Below are 24,945 nucleotides of genomic sequence, written 5' to 3'. Positions count from 1 at the left end.
AAAAAATAAAAATAATTCTAAGAATGGAGAAGAATATGGCTATTTCCCTTTCCATTCATTTGACCAAACTTTTTAGTGATTGGCCCAAAGAGGTAGGGGGAGAGAGTCCTCAGTCCTGTGAAAGCTGACATTTATGCAACTGGCATTTTACGTGGGCTTACTTTGCTTGCTCACTGTGGCTGAATGAACAGCAGGAGAGCAAACAAAAAGTTTGGGAACTTTTGGAACTTTGAGAACTCTCCAGGGAAAGGGGCATTAAAGGAAAAGTAGAGTCAAAGCTGATGTAACTTTGCAGCCGGGATCCACCCAGCAGCCTGGCCCTGCTGCTGGCTCAGTTTCTCAGCGAGCTTCTGGGAGTCTGAGCCAGAGGCTCTCACCCTGCACAACTCAGCGCTCCATTGACTGACAGTCACTGCTCTCTGCTCAAGTGGAGGTGAAAACTGAGTGATCAGCTGTGTAAAGGTAGTGGAGGACAGATACAGCATTTGATCACCTCACCTAGGTGAGTATAATTTTTTTGGGGGGGACCCATACTTCCATTTTAATAACACAGTTGACTTGCAATGCATGAGCAAAGTACAGATCTGATATAGATTTTCATATGGAATTTTTTTCTACCCAGGCTTCATCATTACCAAGTAGTGTTGGGCGAACGGTTCTGGCCAATCAAAATTCCCCCTGCCCCAAACCACCTCCCATCATGTTAAGGGCATGTGGTCTGGTAGGGTTCGGGGGGGTGCTCCCTTTCCTTGACTGCCAGGCTGTGTGCTCAGACAAGGGTCTGGTATGGATTGGGGGGGGGACTATATGTGATTTGACTCTTTTTTTCTTTAGAAATTTTATTTTTTGCTGCAGCATGTTCTATACATACTACAGATGTGACAATTTACAGACAGACTAAGGGGACCCCCAGGCACTGTATTTAAATGAACTTTTCATTTTTATTGTTAAACTTTAAGCATCATTAAAATCACTGCTCCTTTAAAAATGATTGTTTTAGAAAAAATGGTTTGCATTGAGACATGTCCCCCAGAGAAGTACCCAGTACCTTTCTTATGGCCAATAACTTGCATACAAGCCTTCAAAATGGGGGATTTTGATTTTTCATGTTGGCTCCCATAGACTTCAATGGAGTTCACGGTTTGGGGCCAAACTTTTTCTCTGGGAGTTCTGTCTCTACAGTTGGGTCTACTGTAGAGACAGGATTTACATCAAATAAAATCTATATCTTCTGAACAGCTGCCTTGTGTAGCAATGGGGTTGATTTACTAAATCCAAAGAGTAGAAAAAATCTGGTACAGCTGTGTATGATAGCCAGTCAGCTTGTTCCATTAAGCTTTGACAAAAAAAAAAAAACTGGAAGCTGATTGGAGAGCTGCACCAGATTTGGCACTCTCCAGTTTTAGTAAATCAACCCCAGTGTGTCGTTTGTTTTATAAAAAATATGCTAATTATTTAAACATTCCACTTTTCTTTTAATCATTCATACTTCTCTTTTTATAGTTTAAAAATCACTTTAAAGGAGAAATGTGGTTAAAAACTGTTTGTATGCCCACCTGTCCTCTTTGTTGTTTAGCCTAAGGTTATGGATTAGGCAGAAAAGACAGCGAGGCTATAAGCAAACAAAATACATGAGAAAGGTGGTATTTGATGAACCTGCATGCCAAGTGACAGCAGCAAGAAGGAATAGTGGAAGTAAAGATAATGGGGTTGATTTACTAAAGACAAATAAACTGTGCACTTTGCAAAGTACAGTTGCACTCTGCAAGAGAAGTTGCTCCAAAGCTTAGTAAATGAGCAGAAGCTCTGCTGACTCCATCATCCAATCATGTGCAAGCAAAAATGCTGTTTTTATATTTTCCTTGCACGTGATTGGGTATATTTTAGAAAAGTGAAAATTTAACTCATTTACTAAGCTTAAGGCAACTGCTCTTGCAGAGTGCAAACTACACTTTGCAAAGTGCACAGTCTATTTGCCTTTAGTAAATCAACCCCCGTGTTTTGACACATTTTATGATTTTGTTTATTTTCAAAGATCTTTCTTTATTTTTCTCATAATATATTTTATTGGGCATGTTAAATTGATATTGATAGAAATGTTAAAACATTATACTGTAGTAGGTCCCACAGTATATCTCACAATAAATTGTAAATAAAGCACTCACCTATTAGGTGTTTATGCTGAGATATTTAATGTAGAGCCCACATATGATTAAAATGATGGCTACTATATGTCAAATAGAAAAGAGGAGAATTCAAGCTGCTTAAGTTTTGTATTTCAAATGCTTTGTTGTACTTACTGTGAACAATTGATCTCTCTCAGAAAAAGCCTATCAAAGTCTCTGACACTCCTTTTTAATCACACTTTTTCTGACCACTGTCTAGGCCTTTTATTTTGTGCTTGTATTAATGCTGTTTTGAATCTACATTAGTACCTATTCCTGTATCTTACAAAAGTTTTATTGTCATACTGTAGTGTTGTTATTGAAATGCTGACCTAAAAATAATGGCCTGTATTTTCATATTGCTACTTTTCAACTACACTTTTATAATTCTGATTATGCTTCTCAAGAGTGTCTCTTGATTACAACAGCTACATTTCAAATATACTCTTTTCCTGCTAATACCTACAATGCATGGATCATAGACACTTCCCCAAGTCATATCAGGCAGCTCTGATAATACAATACACCAGCTGCTTTTTTGTCCTCAGCATGTCCATTTTGTGATCATTACCAAGAGTCATTTTGCAATGCTTAATTGAGCCAGCCTCTTCTGATAACCAGTGTCTGGCACACTGTAGCTAGAATTGCAGCTGTAGGATTTGGTCATTTTAGTTAGTAAATATAAAATAATTTTTTTCTTCCCTTATATAGCAGTTATATGTTGCCAGCAAACTGTATTTTCTGATTATATTTAATTGGATACAGAGAAGATAACTGGTATCATTATTTATGATCAGTTAAAAAAAAAGAACTCCATATACTGTAGCAAAATCATGCAATAAAACACTAATGCTATCCAGTGAAAATTGCGACTGCTTTTTCTTTGAATACCATGCAGGCAGACATAGCAGGATTCTCCAAGACCACTTTCACACTGAGGCAGTTTTCAGGCGCTTTAGCGCTAGAAATAGCCTTTGAAAAGTGCCTGAAAACCGTCTCCTATTCATTGCAGTTTGCCTTTTCACACTGGGGTGGTGCACTTGCATCTTTGGGGCGGTTTGGGAGCACTGTAAATAGCTCTCCCAAAATGCCGTGCTCATTGCAATGAATGGGCAGCGCTTCCAAAGTCCCCCAAAACTGGACTTTTTTACAATTTTTGTGGGGTAAAAAGCGCCGAAAAGTGCTGCAAAAGCGCCACTAAAACAGTGCTAAAATGCCGCAAAAAATGAGTGGCGCTTTGATGCTAATGGCACAGGTGCTCAGTGTGAAAGGGGTATAAGAGCTTATGGGAGAGACTGTGTGGTTGATTTACTAAAGGCAATTAGGTGGTTTACTTTGCATGTAACTTGGCACAGGAATTTCCCTTAGATTTGTGAATGCGTTAAAGCTCTGATTACATTCATAATTTGATTATGTGCAAGCAAAAATACAGTTTTTTTTTCCTTGGATGAGATTGGGTATTCCAGCAAAGTGAATTTTCACACATTTAATAAACTATAGCCTCATACATGATGAGATTATCAGACAAATGATCATCTGTTTTTTTTTTGGTTTTTTTTGCATGCTTGTCTCCATATCAAATGCAAATAGGTTACTAAAGTACGAAAATTCTCGAACGAAAGAAAAAGAAATTGTAAGTGCCGTAATGTATTTGTATTGTGTTTTTGGATGAAAATTGTACTGATTAAATAAAAATTGTACTATCTTATATCGTGCAAGAAACATTTTCGTGTTTGTCCCTTGGGAAAATTGCGGATGACAGCTATGTACTAACAATCAGATTATCATACGATCACGTCGAAAGCAGAATTTTTCATCCAGTTTTCTCATCGCGTGTGCGAGGCTTAAGATAAAACTCCAGTGCAAAATGAACATCCTAGTTGCCTTTAGAACATCAACCCCTGTCGGCTTTTCACTTGAGCATGTGAAAAAATTAGTCTCATTCAGGCTGAATTACTAAGGATGTAGCACACTTACACCAAGTAAGTAAAAAAGTACTGACAGTACTGCAATATTGCCGGGGTGCACAGATCCACCAGTGGTGGATGAACAATCTCGTAAATGCACCATTGTCACTAGCATGTTATAAATGTTTAGTAAGTATCATGCCATGAAACGCATTTGAATTTTCTGGGTTAAAGCTGCTTAAAATGTGCTTCTCTTGGTGTGTCTTTTCTTTCTTTCTTTCTTTCTTACTACTTTCTGACTGGTCAAATAAAGCACACTTATGATTGGGGTTGTTTAAGTGACTCTCCACTGTCCTGCAGTTGTTCTTTGAATTAATTAGCAACTCTGGCTGATCTGTGTTCCAGTTATCCTAAACAGAAACCAACAGAAGTAGATGATCATGTATGGCTAATTGTATCACATTATTCGGGATGGCACACATGTTGTCTAAAACCCCTTATCGCTGACCGTACGCACATATGCGGCCTTGGCTTTAAGGGGTTATACCGGGATGATGCCTGCAGCCACAGGCTTCACCCAGGTACCATTTTTTAGAGCGGGCGGTTGGCTCTTTAGGGATAACAACCGATGTATTCAGAATCACCATTTTTGGCAATCTGAATACTTTAAAGTGCAAAGGAGGGATTTGGGGTCTTTTAGACCCCTGATCCCTCCATAAAGAGTACCTGTCACCACCTATTACTGTCACAAGGGATGTTTACATTCCTTGTGACAGCAATAAAAGTGATCTTTTTTTTTTTGAGACAATGTAAAAAAATTAAAATAAATAAAATAAATGAGAAAAAAAAAAAAATTTTCTAAAGCACCCCCGTCTCCGCAAGCTTGCGCAGCAAAGAAAAACATACATGTAAATCGCGCCCGCATATATAAATAGTGTTCAAATCACACATGTGAGGTATCATTAGAGCGAGAACAATAATTCTAGCACTAGACCTCCTCTGTAACTCTAACTTGGTAACTATTAATTTTTTTTTAAAGTGTTGTCTATGGAGATTTTTAGGTACCGTAGTTTGTCACCATTCCACGCGTGTGCACAATTTTAAAGCATGACATGTTAGGTATCTATTTACTCGACATAACATCATCTTTCACACCATATCAAAAATTGGGATAACTTTACTGTTTAGTTTTTTTTAATTCATGAAAGTGTTTCTTTTCCCAAAAAATTTTGTTTGAAAGACCGCTGCGCAAATACAGTGTGACATTCAATATTGCAATGATCACCATTTTATTGTCTAGGGTCTCTGCTCAAAAATATATATATATAATGTTTGGGGTTCTAGGTAATTTTCTAGCAAAAAAAAACATATTTCAACTTGTAAGCAACAAATGTCAGAAATAGGCTTAGGCATGAAAGGGATAAAGTTATGTACTGTAAGAAAAGACTCCTATATATCCATAGGAATTTGTCAGGTACAATTTATCAGGCAGCGAAAACTCATGTGATTATTAACATGTAAAACCACGCTCCCTAGTGCAAACTTATATGTGCCAAACATTTATCAATAGAATACAGTTGTTCAAATTGAAGTGCAAATTAGTGCAATGTCCATATATTGCCACCAGATGTCACTAGTGGGTCCAAAAATATAAACGTGAAATTGTATGTGCAATATTCAATATAAAAGTGCCATATGGTTACCACCAGATATCTCCAGTGGATACAAGTACTAATTAATTTCTAGTTTAAACCAATAAAGTGCATTGGGTGCAATGTTAATAAAGTTGCCATCGGAAATCTCCAGTAGGTGCAAATATGTGAAGTTTTATTAATCCAATGAAAAAAGTGACTGTGAACCCTCTTCCACAAACACCAATTACACAGCCCACTCACCGGATTTATATGACCCCCATTACAGGCAGTCATATACAGCAAGACATTGGAGATGTCACTGATGATGGTCATCTCAGCTATTCAGCAGGAATCCCCCAGTTAATTAGACCACACACTGGATCTCCAGACACTGATGAGATGGTAAAAAGAAAAGAATGTCTCCCATGGTGAAGTACATTTTCTTTATTTAAATAGCGCTATAAAAATTCCACTTACAGCAAGCGATGATTAAAAACTCAATTATTAAGTTCAGGGACGCCGATATGCACTCCACTGTGGCGGAAGTGACGTATCATGCTTCCACCCAACACATTTCGCCAGCACGTCTGATGTCATCATTAGTTTATAATAGAAATTAATTAGTACCTGTATCCACTGGAGATATCTGGTGGTAACCATATGGACATTGCCTTTTTTTGCACTTTTATATGCACTTTTATATTGAACATTGCACATACAATTTCAAGTTTATATTTTTGGATCCACTAGTGACATCTGGTGGTAATATATGTACATTGCACTAATTTGCACTTCAATGTGAACAACTGTATTGTATTGATACATTTTATGCACATATAAGTTTGCAATAGGGAGCACAATTTTACTTATTAATATTCACATCTCATGGTATAACAGCCTCGCAATGGGCAGCTCCAATATTTATATTTATAACTAGTACACAATCTGTGCAGGTAAAGGGATTCTTCCCATTATTATTATTTGAGCGAAACCTCATGGTTGATGTGATATATGCCCCGTACACACGGTCGGACTTTGTTCGGACATTCCGACAACAAAATCCTAGGATTTTTTCCGACGGATGTTGGCTCAAACTTGTCTTGCATACATACGGTCACACAAAGTTGTCGGAAAATCCGATCGTTCTATACGCGGTGACGTAAAACACGTACGTCGGGACTATAAACGGGGCAGTGGCCAATAGCTTTCATCTCTTTATTTATTCTGAGCATGTGTGGCACTTTGTCCGTCGGATTTGTGTACACACGATAGGAATTTCTGACAATTTCGACAATTTCCGATTTTGTTGTCGGAAAATTTTATCTCCTGCTCTCCAACTTTGTGTGTCGGAAAATCCGATGGAAAATGTCCGATGGAGCCCACACACGGTCGGAATTTCCGACAACATACTCCGATCGGACATTTTCCATCGGAAAATCCGACCGTGTGTACGGGGCATTACAATGTGAAACATTATTTTTTTATTTGTTTGGTGTATATTCTTTTAATTAAAGGACTTTGGTTAAGTGTTTGTGTGTGCTTTTCAATGTAACTCTTCTGTAAAAGTTATGCCGCGTACACACGATCGGATATTCCGACAACAAACGTTCAATAGGAGCTTGTTGTCGGAAATTCCAACCATGTGTAGGCTCTTTCGGGCATTTTTTGTTGAAATTTCCGACAACAAAAATTTGAGAGCTTCCGAAAACAAAATTCGTTGTCAGAAATTCCGATCGTGTGTACACAATTCCAACGTACAAAATTCCATGCATGCTTGGAATCAAGCAGAAGAGCCGCACTGGCTATTGAACTTCATTTTTCTATTTTTCTTTCGTGTTGTATGTCACCGCATTCTTGACGTTTGGAATTTCAGACAACATTTGTGCGACCGTGTGTATGCAAGACAAGTTTGAGCCAACATCCGTCGGAAATAAATCACAGGATTTCATTGTCGGAATTCCGATCGTGTGTACGCGGCATAAGAAGGGATCCTTGTGTACCTTTTCAAGCTTTCTGCTTTCTACTTTGCTATGACAACATGCCCTGCCAATAATAGCCAATAGGTGGCAGTAGTGCATGTGTATGAGTGACACCACTATTGCATGTATAAGAATTTAAAGTGATATTAAACCAAAAGACATACATTTATTGCAGCTTACCGTATCTTAGATGTGATGGCTGGATTTATTTTCCTTTTAGACTTTCTTTAATTTTAATGTGGCGATTCAACCAGTAAGTCTGCTGTTTTTCAAAAGAACAATTTCTCTTGCAGATGTGTCAATTACAAGGATGAGACAAACCATGCACCACTGACAGAGGTGCTAACAACCATTGGCTTTTATTTATTCATGTAAAACCTTTATCTCAAAATTTAAAAATACACAGTTTGCTGCAGCTGTTTATATAATGTGAGCTGGAGTTTGGCTTCAATTTGTTAGTGTATCTAAATCTGCTAGTACATCTAACATTACCCTCCCCCCAGACTGACAATGCTGTTATCCAAAGGTGCCCCTGTGCTTCTTTATCCAGAGAGGGGGGCACTCTAATACAGGAGGGGTGTTACTGGCCAGATCACTGGGTGAAAACAGAGAGAAAAAAGAAAATTAACGCAGTCTTTTTTTTTAAAAGCCTGCGGCGTGTGAAACACACCCAAAAAAAACACCCAGTGCCAAAAAAAGTGCACACACATAAGGAGTGACACAAAACGTCAATGGGTGTTATACGGTCCTCCCTAGGAAGAACCTTACCCTGATCCCCCGGGGCGTTAGGCTCCAGATGGTGACTGAGGTACTTCACTTGGGTCCATCTGGCTGAAACCAGACGGACTCCCTTTTTCTAGGTCTGCTGAAACAGACCCACCCAAGGAGTCAGTGGGACTCCCCCATAGGGAGACCCCATGAGAGAAGGCGAACCAAGCCAGAAGGCCATGTCCACCCCCCCAAGATGTTCAGGGTAGGCCCGAGGGCCCACACCCTACTAATTACACAGTGACAATCATGTAACACATCAAACAAAATAATACAAAAAAGTGACAAACACGGGGTAAAATAAATAGGAAAGTGGGGAGAAGGTAGTGGGAGAAGTGAAAGAGTGGTCATTGTGCAGTACAATGACCAGCCCTTCGGCCAGGAATAAAAAATTCCTCTGGTCCTAGCCAAAAGGCTCGGCCCTAGAGGCAGGTGTGAAAAACTTGTGTATAGTGAAGTGACCATGGTTCCATAAATCAAAGTGACCCTCACAGTGATTATATGGCACCCATGAGCTGCCACTTCAGGGGCACATTCACCACAGGCTTTTCATCCCAACCCTGACCAACAGCCCAGTCAGCGCAGCCCCCACCCCAGCCAGAAAGGCCTGAAGTTCTGAGAGCTTAGGGAGAGCCCCTGACCCCTGAGGCTCAACCATCACTCTCATCACTCCTACCTAATTACATTCAGGATATATTAACCACTCCCCCCAATGCTATAGGGGAGCCAGCGTTCTCTCCTGAAAAACTGACCGGAGCAAGAACTACACCAATCTAGGCCAGAAGGCCAGGGACCCGACCCTCTGGTCAGACCCAATGCAGCACCCATCCTCATCAGGAGCACCCTTCCAGATCTCTAAGACGCAACCATCGGTTAGCCCCCAGTATCTGTCGGACAGCTCGACAAAGTCCCTGCCGAAACCACCCTTCCAGGCACAATTACGCCATTGGATTTGCATAGCTCTCCCCTATAGGAGTAGCACAGAGCCTCCTCTGGCAAATTATAAGAACAGATACTACACGTTATCTTAGCCAAAAGGCCAAGAATGTACTATTTAACTAATAAAGGTAGCAAAGAACATAATACCTCATTAACAGTTGTTGGCATATGAAAGTTTTTTGATTCTTTTTGGTCATGTTTGAAATATAAAGCTAATAGCCATTCAATTTCCCATGTGGATGAATAAGTAAACAACACTCAGCACTTCAAAATACAAAAACAGAGTAATAGGTTAGGTTTACATACAGTAAAAAAGACTTGTGTCTTTTTTCAACCTCACCTACTACGTAACTATGTAACTATGTGATACAGTTAATGTGTTATGCTTAAGTCCAGAATGTAGCTCCCATTAATTTTAAGTTATCTAGCTGAGATTAAAACATATCTAAACCCCAAATCAATACTTTTTTCCTCTTTTTCCTTTATTTTAATCTGGTAATACTGTAAATAACACACTTTCTACTCCAGGGTGGCTACACTACACTCACCCTTACACTGTATCTATGAAGGGAGCTATGGTTATCACCCAAGCTGGACTTCAATAATGCCTTCGTCTCTTCATCTCCATCACATGGGGGTGGTGTGATTTTTAGTTTATCCCTTTCATGTCTAAGACTATTTCTGACATTTTTTGCTTACAAGTTAAAATCTGTATTTTTTGCTATAAAATTACTTAGAATCCCCAAACATTATATATATTTTTATAGCAGAGACTCTAGAGTATAAAATGGTGATTGTTGCAATATTTTATGCCACATGGTATTTGCGCAGAGGTCATTCAAATGCACTTCTTTGCTTCCATGTTTTTACATAGGAGGTGGGAACGAAGCTGTTTCAAGCTTTGTTCCAGGCTCACTCTATCCAGCCAAAGTGCAGGATCATGGATCATGTCTCCTGGTGGGACGGGAGGCCTGGGAAGAGCGGCGGAAGCCGGCGGGAGGGTGGACGTCCCCTCCCGCCTCTTTTGGGATAACAGCCGAGCAGCTTTTAGCCACATCGTAAAAGGAAGGAAGATAAATTTGGTTATGTTTTCAGTTTATCTCATGGGATGTGACAACCAGATCAACAGGTATTTTCTATGCTTGGTGGAAATCTTCATAGCCAAACATTGAAAACGAATGCACCTCTGGTATGCTGAAGTATATTATATTTTTGTTCTTGGATTTTGATATTCCTAAAATCGAACTGTCATTCATAACAATAAAGTTTACCAGTGTGTATTGTTTTCAAACAGAGTTACTTGCATAGAACTGCACATTTCTGTTTAAAGTCTAAAAAAATACCAATTGGTCTGCCAGACCTCCAGTGTGCTCATTACTTTCAAATTGGACTGACAATATAGTGCTTTTCTGCACTGAAATCCCAACCAGCATTGTCAGCCTTCCCTGTGGAACTACAAAACTTAACCTATCCTCCACCCCTCTCTGTCTCCATGTGCATACATTGCTGCTGCGTTGACTATCGATAGTCTGCCTACTCACTTAGGCTGGTTTACCAAAGGATCTGAGAATGTTCACACAATAAACTGTAAAGATTCAATTCATTTATCTAATCATGTGCAAATGAAATAAGTAAACAGGGATTTGCTTTTCACATGATTGGATAATTAACGTGAATCTTCACTCGCTTTACATCCTGGGCATTTCTTTTAATTTTTCACTCGATATTTGCACAGATGTTTATCAAACACATATTTTCAGGAACTAATATGCTAAAATGAATTTAAGTTTACACAAATGCAAATTAATTCCATTTATAGTAAAATATAAAGTATCGGGTTGCATCGAGTAAACAGATACCAAATTTTTAAAGCCTTAAAATATGCCTGTGAAATGGCAAAAAACTACAGCGTTCATAGGCAAAGTAGCTGCAGCCATGAGATTGTTTTAACCACTTGTTTATTAACAGTTTATAGCTGGAAAGTGGTTAAGTAAATCAGCCACACTGCAAGGTAAGGGCTTTTTGAAGATGCAATTCTGGGGGGATGTGCCTAAGTTATTAGGAGTGAAGCTGCCTCCATAAGTATTTTTCAAGCCTGGTGATGATGTCACATGGTGAAATAAAATGTAATTATCACTACAGGAAGACTGCACATAAAACAAATAGTTCTAGAACAAACTCTAGAGAGGGGAAGAAGGAGAGGTTGGGGGATACACTTAGGTAATGCCTGAATGAACACTTTAATTCAATTGATATATCATTCACAACTGAAAGTAAGAGTCTTAGAGTGATTGAAGGATAAGGCTGATCTAGGTCTTCTTAAAAAATCAATTAAAGGCTGATATAGTTTATTATTCAGTAGTTCTAAACATTGACGATGAAGTTGATAGCAGTAACATTTTGAGCAGCAGCAAACAGGACAGATCACCCTGGAATCAGTCTATTCCTGATGAACTGTGCTAAGTATGTCAATTTTAAAGTTTATATTATAATCAAATCTACTTTGTACAGTATAACCACTTTCAAAGCAGAAATTGACAAAAAAAGTAAAAAAAATGCAATAAGCATTCAATTAAACTGAAAGTATGTTAGTCAAATTAATGAAGTAGCAATAAAAAAAGTTAGCATTAGCAATAAGCATAAGTATGTACAGTATCACAATGTGTTTATATTACATTTTGTACAGAAAACATATTTCTCTTTCAATTGCCTCTTTATCTGTTTTTTTTCTCGCTGTATCAAATTTATCATGCGTTAAAGAGGGTCTTCAAACAATTATTATAAGGGTCATTTGGTGCAACTGTGATTTAACATCTTTATCATAAATCATCCATCTGCCCAAAGCATGCCTCATTTTACTGTTCTTAGGATGCACTGTCAGCCTGGGTCCATTACAAAGGAATTCTCAGCTAATTTACAAAAAATAAGACATAGTAGTCAAAAAAGAAGAGGCTTAAATCAAAAGTGTACTTACTGGACACTGATCTCTACTGTGATAGGATTCCAGACAGTTTTTCATTTATTATCCAATTTTCAGCCACACCTTTAATCTGACCATACAATGAGCAAATTTCATCTAGTTTATCTAGTGGATAAAATTATCTTTGTGAGTGAAAAAACAAACCTAGTGCTCATAGGCACAGCATAACCCCTCAGGATTTTTAGGACAGACCAGGTGAGTATTTAAAAAGTATTGTTTATTGAAAACATTTAATAATCTATACAGTAGAAATAATGTATAAAATCAATTGCAGTACAAAAATACAGGCATGAATGTAAGTGCCCTATGGTATAAAGGGCTATTGCACGTAGCTATAGGAGATGACGCCTGACATGTTTCAGACCCTAGGTCCTTCTTCATAGGCTGAATGTCATCTAAAGCATACATAAATCTATACAGTAAACATATTTAAACATTAGTATAGTAGTACATTTTGAACATTGGTCAACCTAGTACATGGAATTGAACATCAATGCAAGTACACGACATAAGCATAAAAAAGCTAATACTCACTTGCATGAGCCAATCACCAATGAACCATGAGGGGGACCTGGCAAGGATGAAATTGACCTGCAATGTAGTTGTTACACGGTGGGAGAGATGGTAAGCTCTGAGATAACAAGGCACCAAACAACAGAGGGCAGGAACTAGATATGCCCAGTGTGACTGGGAGAACTCCCAATGATAGGAGTAACCACTCATGTCAGCATAGGGTCGGCCAAAAAGTCTGAGATCTTTAACTAATGGCTTCCTGTCTGTTGGTGGCTCTTTTGGCACCCTCCCAGATAACATCGCTTGACAATGATTGAAAAATGGATGGAGCCAGATGGCCAGCTGTCATTGAAATAGCAGCTGCATCTAATCAGATGCAGTCACTGTTCAGGTTTCTGACAGCCGCAGGCACTGACAGTCAGATTACATTAGGCTGCATTACAGATTTGTCTATCCACACTGTAAAGACAGTGTATGGCCAGCCTTAGTCCAAGCTATCTGAACAGATATCTGCCTTCCTTGAATATCAGGGACAGCTCATGCAGGAAAATTATTTGAAGTGCAGGTTTCTAATCAGTCATGCATAAGCACCTTTAATCCTAATCCTTTAATTAAACTCAATATAACACGTCAGACAAGGGTGTATTATCAATAGATAATATATTTAAAAGGGTATTTTTGATGTTTCTACAATATGTAAAATATCCAGTTTCTTAAAAGAGAATTAAAATTGTGTATGGTCAGTTTCATTTTTATTATTTTTTTTTTAATGTTTATCATTTATAAACTGATCTTTTATATAATATTATTCACTACTTATAAAATTTCACTAATTAAAGGCTAACGCTGCTTTTCACACAATGTTACAACCATATTTAGGGTTTAATGGGAATCATAGTGCCATAACTGGCACTTTGTGATTAGAAAATTCCAGATATTTTTTATATAAGCAAGCCAACAGTTTGCCTTTCCTTTCAGAGGAACAAGAGGATCAAATGACAAGTTCAAATAATGTTAACTCCTTAATTCTCCACCTGGTGGCTGAAAATGGTAGATGTGAAATGTATGCACAGTAATTTTGAACAGGAATATTTTTAGTCTTTTATTGGTTAGTGCTGAACATAAAAAAAACAAAATGTACAGTATACCAAAACACTTAAAACAGTTTTGGCTGTAGTTAACCTAGCAGTTTCTGCTTGAAGGCTTTATAATGCATTCTCAGACAGGATCATTTAAGAATATCTTTTGCTTTTTTTGAAAACTGGAAGTAAACGATAGTAAGAAATTTTTCGTTCTAAAAGCATTTATTACCAGATAACTTGTGCTAGCGCATACAGGACATGATGCTGTATCATTCTGAATTGTCCCAGCCCTTTTAAAAAGTACTAAGTGCTACTGCTGCTTTTTATTCTACTTTTGTCATCTACGCTGGAGAAAAATAATAAATTCCCCCATGTATCCATCAATTGTCAGAAGAGGATTTAAGGTGTGTTTGAGGCATTCATGTAACTTTTTCTCTGCTTTCTGCATATAGTTCAAATGACCTTTCTGCCTTATTAAGTAAGGAGGATGGGAAAAGTGTAATGCATAACATCCAAATGGATATTCTCTGTTATTAAATTTAAATATCAAAAAATATTCAGAAAGCTAGGGATTAATGCATTGCGTATATCATCTGTGCAATACAGAATACGCATTATGATCTTTGTATGCTAATGTCTATATATTTAATTTTTCTGAATAATGGTTCTTAAAAGAAAAACAGAAGTGCTACTGAATGCTAAATGGCTTCTAAATCTAATATATGTTGGTTTATGTAGAAGTGTTTTAATGATTGACATGCACATGTAAATGTTTCAAGAAATTATCGGTACTCAGTAAATTTAATATGAAGATTCAACATTTAGGAGTGATAGTCTACAAAACATAGAGACATTTTCTTTCTGTCAGAAGGGTTTGTCATCCTTTAGTTAGTTCCTGATATCCACCCCTGAGGATACACTTTAGCTTGTTCCTTCTACTGAGATTTAGAGGAGGAACAACATTGGTATCTATCTTCTGAAAATGCATAAATGATTATGCAATGCATGGACAGATACTAAGTAAATTTGTGTATCTTAAAGCAATGTTTAGCAATAATGAGCTTTAATTATAACTTCTAAAAATGTGAGGAAGGGTTTATAGATGCTTTAATTTAAAAGTATGGGTTCGTAATATATCAATATTTGTTGTAATTTATACAAAATTTGTACAACAATATGTTTTTATTTGACTTTTTCTGAGGTAAGACTTTGAATTATATAGATGCTTTTGGAAGTAGGAGTGCATATGTAGATTTACCATATTTGACACTGTATTCATCTAATTTTCTAATTAAACCTGATCTACACTTGCAGTCTAAAGAGTTGTGGTGATTGATTTGTGTAAAAGGCTAATTCCAAAATCATTGTCTACTAATAGATCAGCTTCCAGGTTTTTTTTGTCAAAGCTTAACTGAAATAGCTAAAGTTAGAAACTGATTGGCTGCACCAGATTTTGCACTCTCCAGTTTTAGTAAATCAACCGAACTGTGTGTATGTGGACAGTTCACATTGCTATCAACAAATTACAACATTCATTAAAAACATGTTGTACTATATAATATGATATTAGACAAGCCATTGTCAACTCTCTATTTTTCTATATGTGCATAATTTACGACATCTCTGACAGCAAACTGTGTATATGTGTACCCTTTTCCTCAACCAAAGGATAGTCATAAATTGGTAGAATGCTCATCAGTAATAATGAGAGTTTATAGAAATGAACTACACTGTGATTTGAAAACCCGACAATATTAAAAGTCGCTAAATGCATTGAAAGAGGTGTACTCATCATTCTTTGGAAAAACAACCTAACAATGACCAACATGCTGAGAAGTTTGTATGAGGGACCAGGGATATTGAAGTTATAACACATTATCTGTCACAAAGGCACCCTTGTAGTAGCATAAGCTGCTAAAATTTGATTATTTATGGGTGTCCTAACACTGAGACAGGAAAAGGAAAGAGAAAAAAATACATAAAATAAATGTTTATGTGATAGCCAATCCAAATAGTGTACAAGTACACAGTACATATGGTGCTCCTAGGAGACTTGGCAAGTCCCTTGGTCCATTGGAACTTTCATCTGTATCTGTAGACCATCAACAGGGTAGAGGAATGGATGAGGCAACTGGATGGACAGGAGAAGGGGCTGAGACTGGAACCTCTGCAGCTCCTGCAGAAGATCTGGGCAGGATCACCTCAATGTAGAAGGAAACAAACAGCGGGGCACTGAGGTCTGTATCAAATAAAAAACACTTTATTAAAATAAGAAGAACACTTATTTTAAAGTTAGCATGAAACAGCATGGATAGGGAACACCTGAAACCAAGTAGCTGTAATCAGTGTGAGGCTGTAGGCATCACTGGGCAAACAGACACTGAGGATGACAGGAAGCCATCCAGCTCAAAGTATGGATATTAACAGCAGAATTCTAGGCTTCACACGAGGATGCCTAGTGGATGTCGGGGGGGAGTGCATGATGCATTTCCAGGAATGTGTCATGTATACCCCCTCTCCCGACATCCAACAGGCATTTTGACAGCTGTCATTCTCGTGTGAAGCTTAGAATGCTGCCACTAATATCCATACTTTGAGCTGGCTGGCTCCCTGTCATCCTCAGTCTCTGTTTGCTTAGTGATGTCTACAGCCTCACACTGATTACAGTTGCTTGGTCTCAGGTGTTCCCTATTCCTGCCATTTCAATCTAACTTCAAAGTAAGCGTGCTGCTTATTTTAATAAAGTGTTTTTATTTGATACTGACCTCAGCGCCCTGCTGTTCATTTTTTTCTATATGATAGCCAACATAGTGTTTTTTAGATGAACCATGATACTGGGATGGGCACCTTTTTTCTGTTCAGGGTTGAACTGGAGATTGTGAATCATACACAGAAGAAATGGGCAATAACAAAAGGCACCACTACAGAATATTTCTCTATAAAATAATTATTGAATGTATCAAATAATAAACGCTAAAAAACAGACAAAATTGTCCACTAATTTAACCTAGGCTGGCATTTCTCCCTTAGAAATCTCACTATACTCAAATTGCATAAAAAGTCAAACCATCCAGGAGTACATTTCCCTAATTGCAAAAGATTTGGAAATGATCATCTTGGAATTTAATTTCATTCAATATTAACACATGGGTTGTAGTTACTTTCTGGTATCCTGTCCAGTCTATTCATAGAAATATTCATGTCATAAGTTATTTTGTATCCAGTGCAAGTCGTTTATTCTTCCTTAAAAAGTAAATTATTCGTTTATTAATCCTCTTTAGCATGCATGCAGTCAATAAGCACTAGCCATGCTTTTAGCCTATACACAGGATCCAAGCATGTTACCGCCCACCCTGAAGAAGTCTATGGATTGGACAAAACATGTGGAGATTTATTTGGGCAGGATTTCACCCCTATCCATGATCTATTTACACCTGAATGGCTTGCATTGGTGTGCTAATTTTAACATTATAGCATAGGTTACATTTTTGAACAGTCTTATAATGTTTTTAATGGGCGGAATAAGTGTGCATATAATCCTGGTGTTTATATTTTGATACTTTTAATAAAAGTAACTTTATAAGTAAATATTCTGTAGTGGTCCCTGCTTATCATCTATTTCTTCCCTGCATAATTCATAAACTTTTACTGGGTGCAGGGACCTGCCCTAATTGCTGGGCATGGGATCCCCCTATTTATACCATTTAGGGGCCCCTGTTCCCACATATTTTATTATTTATACACTGAGCTGGGGCTTGAAGACATACCAGCACAAAAAGTTACAAGCCAAATAATATTTTACACCATCTAATGACATTTTTGACATAATTTGCCTTGTCACGTTTTCTAAATATGACAACACAGGAACTTCAATACTATTACGCCTACTTTTATGTATATTTAGTCTTTGTAGTTACTCTATTTAAAAAAAAAAAAATATATGAATTTCCCATCACAGCATTATTAGGAAGGGTATGAAAGTGCAACAAAAGTGATAAAAAAAATGTTTCTGTTAACTTACCACAGCTTGAAGTAGATAGCAATAACAGCTGCAAGATTTAGTTGGCCTTTCCAAAATAGTAAAGTTATTATTCAGAACTTTTACTAACCCATTTCATTAAGCTTATCTGATAGATGTTTTGAAGTAGGAAATGTTGTGAAGCCTAAATATTTGTAGTTATTTTCTTAACCTCTTGCCGACCAGTGCACGACGATATACGTCGGCACAATGGCATGGCTAGGCAAATGGGCATACAGGTACATCCCCTTAAAATCATGGCATAGTGGGTACGCACACACCACCAGTGGGGCACGCACCCACCACGTACTTCGCAAGCATGCCTGTGGGTCCCGCAGACTCAATGTCCGCTGGGGGGCCCACAATCATGTCACAGAGCGGCAGAAAAGCATTTCCCTGTTCTGCCTAGCAACATGACAGAAATCTACTGCTCCCTGTCATCAAGAGCAGTGATCTCTGTCATATTCTAGTGAGACAATCCCCCCTATATCCTCTATATCCCCCCTTATCCCACACTTAACCCCTTGATCGCCCCCTAGTGTTTAACCCCTTCCCTGCCAGTGCATTTACACAGTAATCAGTGCATTTTTATAGTACTGATCGCTGTATAAGGGACAATGGTCCCAAAATAATGTCAAAAGTGTCCGATGTGTCCGCCATAATGTCGCAGTCATGATGAAAATCGCAGGTCACTTCCATTACTAATAAAAAATAATAATAATAAAAATGCCATAAATCTATCCCCTATTTTGTAGACGCAATAAATTTTGCGCAAACCAATCAATATACACTTTTTGCGATCTTTTTTTGCCAAAAATATGTAGAAGAATACATATCAGCCTAAAGTGAGAAAGAAATGTGTTTTTTTTATACATTTTTGGGGGATATTTATTATAGCAAAAAGTAAAAAATATTGCTTTTGTTTCAAAATTGCAGCTATTTTTTTGTTTATAGCGCAAAAAATAAAAACCGCAGAGGTAATCAAATACCACCAAAATAAAGCTCTATTTGTGGGAAAAAAGGATGTCAATTTTGTTTGGGTGCAGCATCGCACAACAGCGCAATTGTCAGTTAAAGAAATGCAGTGCCGTATTGGAAAAAGTGCTCTGGTCAGGAAGGGGGTAAATCCTTCCGGGGCTGAAGTGGTTAACTATACAAATAACTTCTTTACCAACATGAGTAGTGATCCAGTCGTAAGTCTGTACATTTTTTCAATCAGAAAAAAACATAAAGTCCTGGTTTTGACTCAAACTACACTAGAATAATATTTTAAACACGAAAATGTGAAAAATGTGTAATACTAGTTGCCAGATATTTAACCCCAAAGCACAATTGTATAAAGCATTTTATTCAATGTCCATATTTTAAAACACGAAACATACAAATATTTTAAAAAGAAAAAAGCTGGGCCAAGTAATGTTAAAAGCAATAACATATGGCACACTCTTTTAAACAGGTTCTGCCTCTTTTCAAACCCTTTAGCATAAGTGTGGGGTAAAGCGCCTGTAGATTCTAAAATAGAGGCACATGCTGTATAATGCTCTCCAGAACGTAACACATTAAGATAATTAACTATATTCCAATCTCATATCCACACCAGTGTCAAAATAAAGCTACAGTGAATCAACATATATCAGTCAAATATGAACATCTGCTTGCAGTAATTTTTTTCACTCATGTGCATGTGCTTCTTTTCCAGTGGCCTGAGTATAAGGAAATCCACTACTTCTATATATGTAATGTAGAAAACTCACGTATAGCCACCATATGTGAGATGTCCACATGCTGTACTGTATAAAGTCCTACTGAAGGGCACAATCATGCAATTGTGTGCATCCTAAATTACATCACTACAGTCTAGAGGAATTTTCAATTGAACTTTGTCAATAGCCCACAAAAGGATCATGGCTGCAAAATATTTTTGACAAGAGGAATGATTGCCATGGATCTGAGTCACATCCATTATTATTATTTTTTGTTACCAGTGTGGATATGAGATTGGAATACAGCTACTTATCCACCATTGTTTGTTACACTCTGGATCACAGTACAGCATGTTCCTCTTTTTGGATCTACGGGGACTCTAACCCACCCTTATAAATGCTAAGGGGCTTTGAAAAGAAGTAGACACTATTTGGAGAAGGGTGGCACTTCTATATGTTATTGCTTTTAACATTACTTGGCCAATTTATTTTTAAAAATGTATGTTATGTGTTTTCATAATATGGATATTGAATACAATGATTTGTACAATTGCACTTTGAAGTTAAATATCTGGCAGCTAGAATTACTAATTTTCTTTCATTTTTCACATTTCTTTTTTAAAACATTGCTCTACCAAAGTTTGAGTCAAAACCATATATATATATACATATATATAACATTTCTCAAAGTCCATATATATATATATTGGACTTTGAGAAATTTTTGAAGTTGGTTTGGAACGTTTTTTAAATTACCACTTGAAACTATATGCTTTTTCAGTGTAAAGTTCTCCGTATTAACAGTGCCTAAATGCAAACACTGCTTAAGCTGCAAATAACTTGTTAGTTGGGCTAATGTTATTTAGTTCTGATTTTTTTCAAATGTTTATGAAAGTATTATTTGTTTCCAGTTGAACAAAATTGAACAAACTGTAAAAGGATATCTAAACCCAAAATTGAAATACAATATATTGAAGTTTACCATGCTTTAGATTTGGTGAATATATGTTTTCTTTTTACAGGCTATGGATATTTTTATCACGTACAGAAAGTGTAGTATCCTTGTAACTTCCTATTAAATGAACTTTCAATAAAATGTATATTATCTTTCTCCAGTAAACGAATCCCTCATCTCCAATTTAATGGAGATTAACAAAGGCAGACTTGTTTGAAGTCCAGCCTGTGTGACAACTGTGGCTCGCTCCATAGATACAGTAAAGTAAGTGAGCATTGTCACACTAGGACAGTAAGTGTGTTACTGGCAGGATTACTAGGTGAAAATAAAGGGTGCAAAAATGAAAAAATTAAAATGAATGTAGCTATCACATAAGCTGAAATATATATTTTTTTCTTGGGACAGCTATGTTTTAAGATGCCTACAGAAAAAGATATTATTTCTTTTCCTAGGAAATGATCTATATACCTAAATATTTTTTTACACCCAATGCATTTGACTGTTCATCAGTTCATCACCACTTACATTGAACTTTCTGTGTTATAAAATGTATGAACATTGTTCATCGGTGCATCAGAGCTACCCACATTTCTCCATTTTTAGATGGGCCACCCACATTTATGGGAGACTTGGCAATTTTAGCAAGTATGCCAAACTTCAAAACATTTATATATATATATTTTTTTAAATATGATGTTCAGCTTTCTGCTGAACTGCTTTAAAAATATATTCATATACATATATATATATATATATATATATATATATATATATATATATATATATATGTTATACATATATATATAAATTGTAAACCAACCAACCAGGTATAGATTCTAGCAAAATTTCTAGCTTTTGGATATAGGAGTGGTTCACACTACATAATCTCAGGACAATGTGCTTTCTTGTGTGTTTTTGGTGCATTTACATGTGTTTTGCTGCATTGTAGTTGCACTCCATACAGAAAAAATGACTGCACTGGAACTGACTGTACTGGTGTCAACTAGGGCCATTGGAATAAATGGAAAACACTGTGCATGCATTTTAGATGCAGATGCACTGGCCTGCATCTGGTGTGAACTAGTTCTTAATGTTTGGTGAAAACCTCATTGACTACTTTATAAATATGCCCCTTAGTTTACTTAAAGAGGAACTGCAGTCTGCTCACATAATTTGTAATAAAAACATATTTGCAATTAATTGCCATGAAGCTTCCCTCCAACCACTTTGCATATTATTTTTTACATACTGTGATTCTGTACTTGCCAAATATGCTGCTGAAATCTCCCTCCACTGAGTCTGGCTGCAACCATTTTACCTGTGGGTAGCTGAAGCTGCTGCTTGTTCACTTCCTGGATTTACACAGACACACAGAGGCACACCTCCAGCTCTGCAGCCCTGCAACTCACATTGGCCCTCTTATGACTCACCCCCCTTCCTGTCAAACTGTCATGAGAGTGAGAGAGAGCTGTGCATGATATCATAAGCCTAGGCTTTTTACCAGACAAGAAACAGGAAGAGGGCTGTATAAGGTATTTACTGTCAGAAAAAAAAAAAAAAAGTTTTTCTATCCAAAGTTAAAACAACAAGGACAGAAGATTTAATAGATGGGAAGTTGAAAAAAATGACTGAAGGTCTTCTTTAACCACTTCAGCCCCAGAAGGATTTACCTCCCTCTTCACCAGAGCATTTTTTGTGATTTGGCACTGCATCGCTTTAGCTAACAATTGCGCGATCGTGCGACGTTGTGCCCAAACAAAATTAATGTCCTTTTGTTCCCACAAATAGAGCTTTCTTTTGGTGGTATTTGATCACCTCTGCTTTTTTATTTTTTGCGCTATAAACAAAAAAGTGCAACAATTTTGAAAAAAAGCAATATTTTTTACTTTTTGCTATAATAAATATCCCTAAAAAATATATAAAAAAACTATTTTTTTGCTCAATTTAGGCTGATATGTATTCTTCTACATATTTTGGTAAAAAAATAGCAATAAGCGTATATTGATTGGTTTGCACAAAAGTTATAGCGTCTACAAAATAGGGGATAGATTTATGGCATTTTTATTATTATTTTATTTTACTAGTAATGGCGGCGATCTGCAATTTTTATTGAGACTGTGACATTATGGCGGACACATCGGACACTATTCACACTATTTTGGGACCATTGTCATTTATACAGCGATTAGTGCTATAAAAATGCACTGATTACTGTGTAAATGACACTGGCAGGGAAGGGGTTAAACACTAGGAGGCAATCAAGAGGTTAAGTGTGTCCTTGGGAGTGATTCTAACTGTAGGGGGGATGGACTACCACTGACATGACAGCAATCACTGCTCCCAATGACAGGGAGCAGTAGATCCCTGTCATGTCACTTGGCAGAACAGGGAAATGCCTTGTTTACATAGGCATCTCCCCGTTCTGCCTCTCTGTCTCATGATCTTGGCCCCCTGGCGAAGATCGTGTTAGTGGGACCCACGGCACGCTCCTGCAGTGTGTGGCGGGAGCACGTCCACAGGGCAGAAAATTCAAAGGGGCAAACAGGTACGCCCATTTGCCTGTACGAGCCATTCTGCAGACATATATGTGTGTGCGGCGGTCGGCAAGTGGTTAAAGATATAAAACTGCAGGGGTCAGATCTGAGCATATATCAATAACTGGACTAACTGCATAATTGTTAATATTCAAAGAAAAGCAAAGCAACAATGTATCTCTGCTTTTACCCCTAAAAGGTGTTTAGCAACGTATGCATATTTTTGGTAATAGGCATATTGAGTTGAGCTCAATACCACATAAAAGATAATGCATAGTTTTGTTCTCTGTGAATACTGCAGTCCAATAAATCTTGAATTATGTCTATCCATCGTACAATAAAGTGTATGATGATTTGAAATGTGCTTAAATGAGAAATCATTACCATTTTTACACTGGGATTTTACTCATTGGTATGCTACATCTACAGAAAAGTTTACAGATGATTATAGAGCTCTAATTAGTCCCGGGAGGGTGCTGGAAAGGCCGAGCTTCTGCTCATTAGTCTGTCTGCATGGTTGGAAGCTGATTTTAGGTACATTTAATGTGCATAATTTACAGTGAATGATATACACCTACATTTTTTTTCTCATTTCCAGATATTGCAACAGATCATCCTGACAAGAAGTCCATTTTAATGTATGTTACATCACTCTTCCAAGTCCTGCCTCAAAAAGTCTCCATTGAATCTCTTCGGGAATTGGACACCTTACCTCGCCAAATAGTTACTCCAGAAGAACATATTAGACATTATGACCAGCGGCATTTCTCTCAGCAAGTATGGTTATTTTGTTTAAAACTATTAAAGTATCATCACCATTGCCGTTTAAGAAATAGGAAACATATAGTTTGTATGGTTCTCTTCTCTGTCAAAGCTTTTTTTTCAAGTTTATACTAGTTTACAATAGTCTTCATTTTATAACTACAGATCCAACACAGCTGTACCTGGTACAATTTTAATGTGTACATGTTCCGTTTACTTTTACAACTGAGCATTTGGCTGTTTAACTTTTAAACCCTTTTTGGCTCATTTTTTTTTCCATAGTGCAGCTTCGGGACATTTGATTTAAAGATTACATATGTGAGTAGATACTAACAAAGGTTGACAGATTTTAATCTGAGAATATGAAGATAACATAAGCCATTATGGATGTTTATCTATTATGTCTATTTTTTGTATAGAATTATTAGCTTAAAGTGTAATTATGAGCAAAACAAAAATTATATATATGATATACTCTAATGATAGTATTAGTACAGTATTTCTTGTTTTTTTTAGTCCCACTGTCACAGAGTTTTAATATCTGCTGTCCCTGCCATTTGAACAGTTATTTTTCAACTTCCCAAATCTTATAATGTCTACTTTTCTGGTCTGCTTAGCATGTTACAGGAAGCAAAAAAAATGGATCTACAGGCAGGATCAACAGATAACAGAACAGAACACCAAAATCTGCTAGTGACAGTCTGTTTCATATGTCATTTTTTTCACTTTAAAGCAGAGTTGTAGCTCCTTTTTTTATATCTTAAAAAAAATCTTTCTCCAACTGAGATCCTTTTGCACTAGCCCTATCATCTAAATGAACAGCACACCTGTCAGAACTAAAATGTGAAAATAAATAACATATAGGTAGTGCATAATCACACAAAAAAATTATTCTGTTTAAGGAGACACACACATTCTGGTTCTCTGCACCCCCTGTGCATATACTGTTACCTGGTCCCTCAGTGGACAACTTGCACAAAGTTCCCTCTGACTTTCCCTATCTGCG

General features: G+C 37.1%; 1 protein-coding gene and 1 pseudogene across 1 annotated transcript in view; one reads left to right on the top strand and one right to left on the bottom strand.

Moving 5' to 3' along the window:
* Positions 1-24,945, top strand: part of DMD (dystrophin) — a 3,507,873-nt gene that overhangs the window by 613,496 nt on the left and 2,869,432 nt on the right. Inside the window, exon 7 of the mRNA XM_073614841.1 lies at positions 23,776-23,954. Within this exon, the coding sequence (XP_073470942.1) occupies positions 23,776-23,954 (179 nt within the window). The remainder of the gene's footprint in view (positions 1-23,775; positions 23,955-24,945) is intronic.
* LOC141130892 (U2 spliceosomal RNA) lies at positions 9,399-9,504 on the bottom strand (annotated as a pseudogene).

The sequence above is a fragment of the Aquarana catesbeiana genome, linkage group LG02, assembly GCF_042186555.1.
Source record: "Aquarana catesbeiana isolate 2022-GZ linkage group LG02, ASM4218655v1, whole genome shotgun sequence".
Lineage (NCBI taxonomy): Eukaryota > Metazoa > Chordata > Amphibia > Anura > Ranidae > Aquarana > Aquarana catesbeiana.
This window is presented reverse-complemented; position numbering and strand designations above follow the sequence as displayed.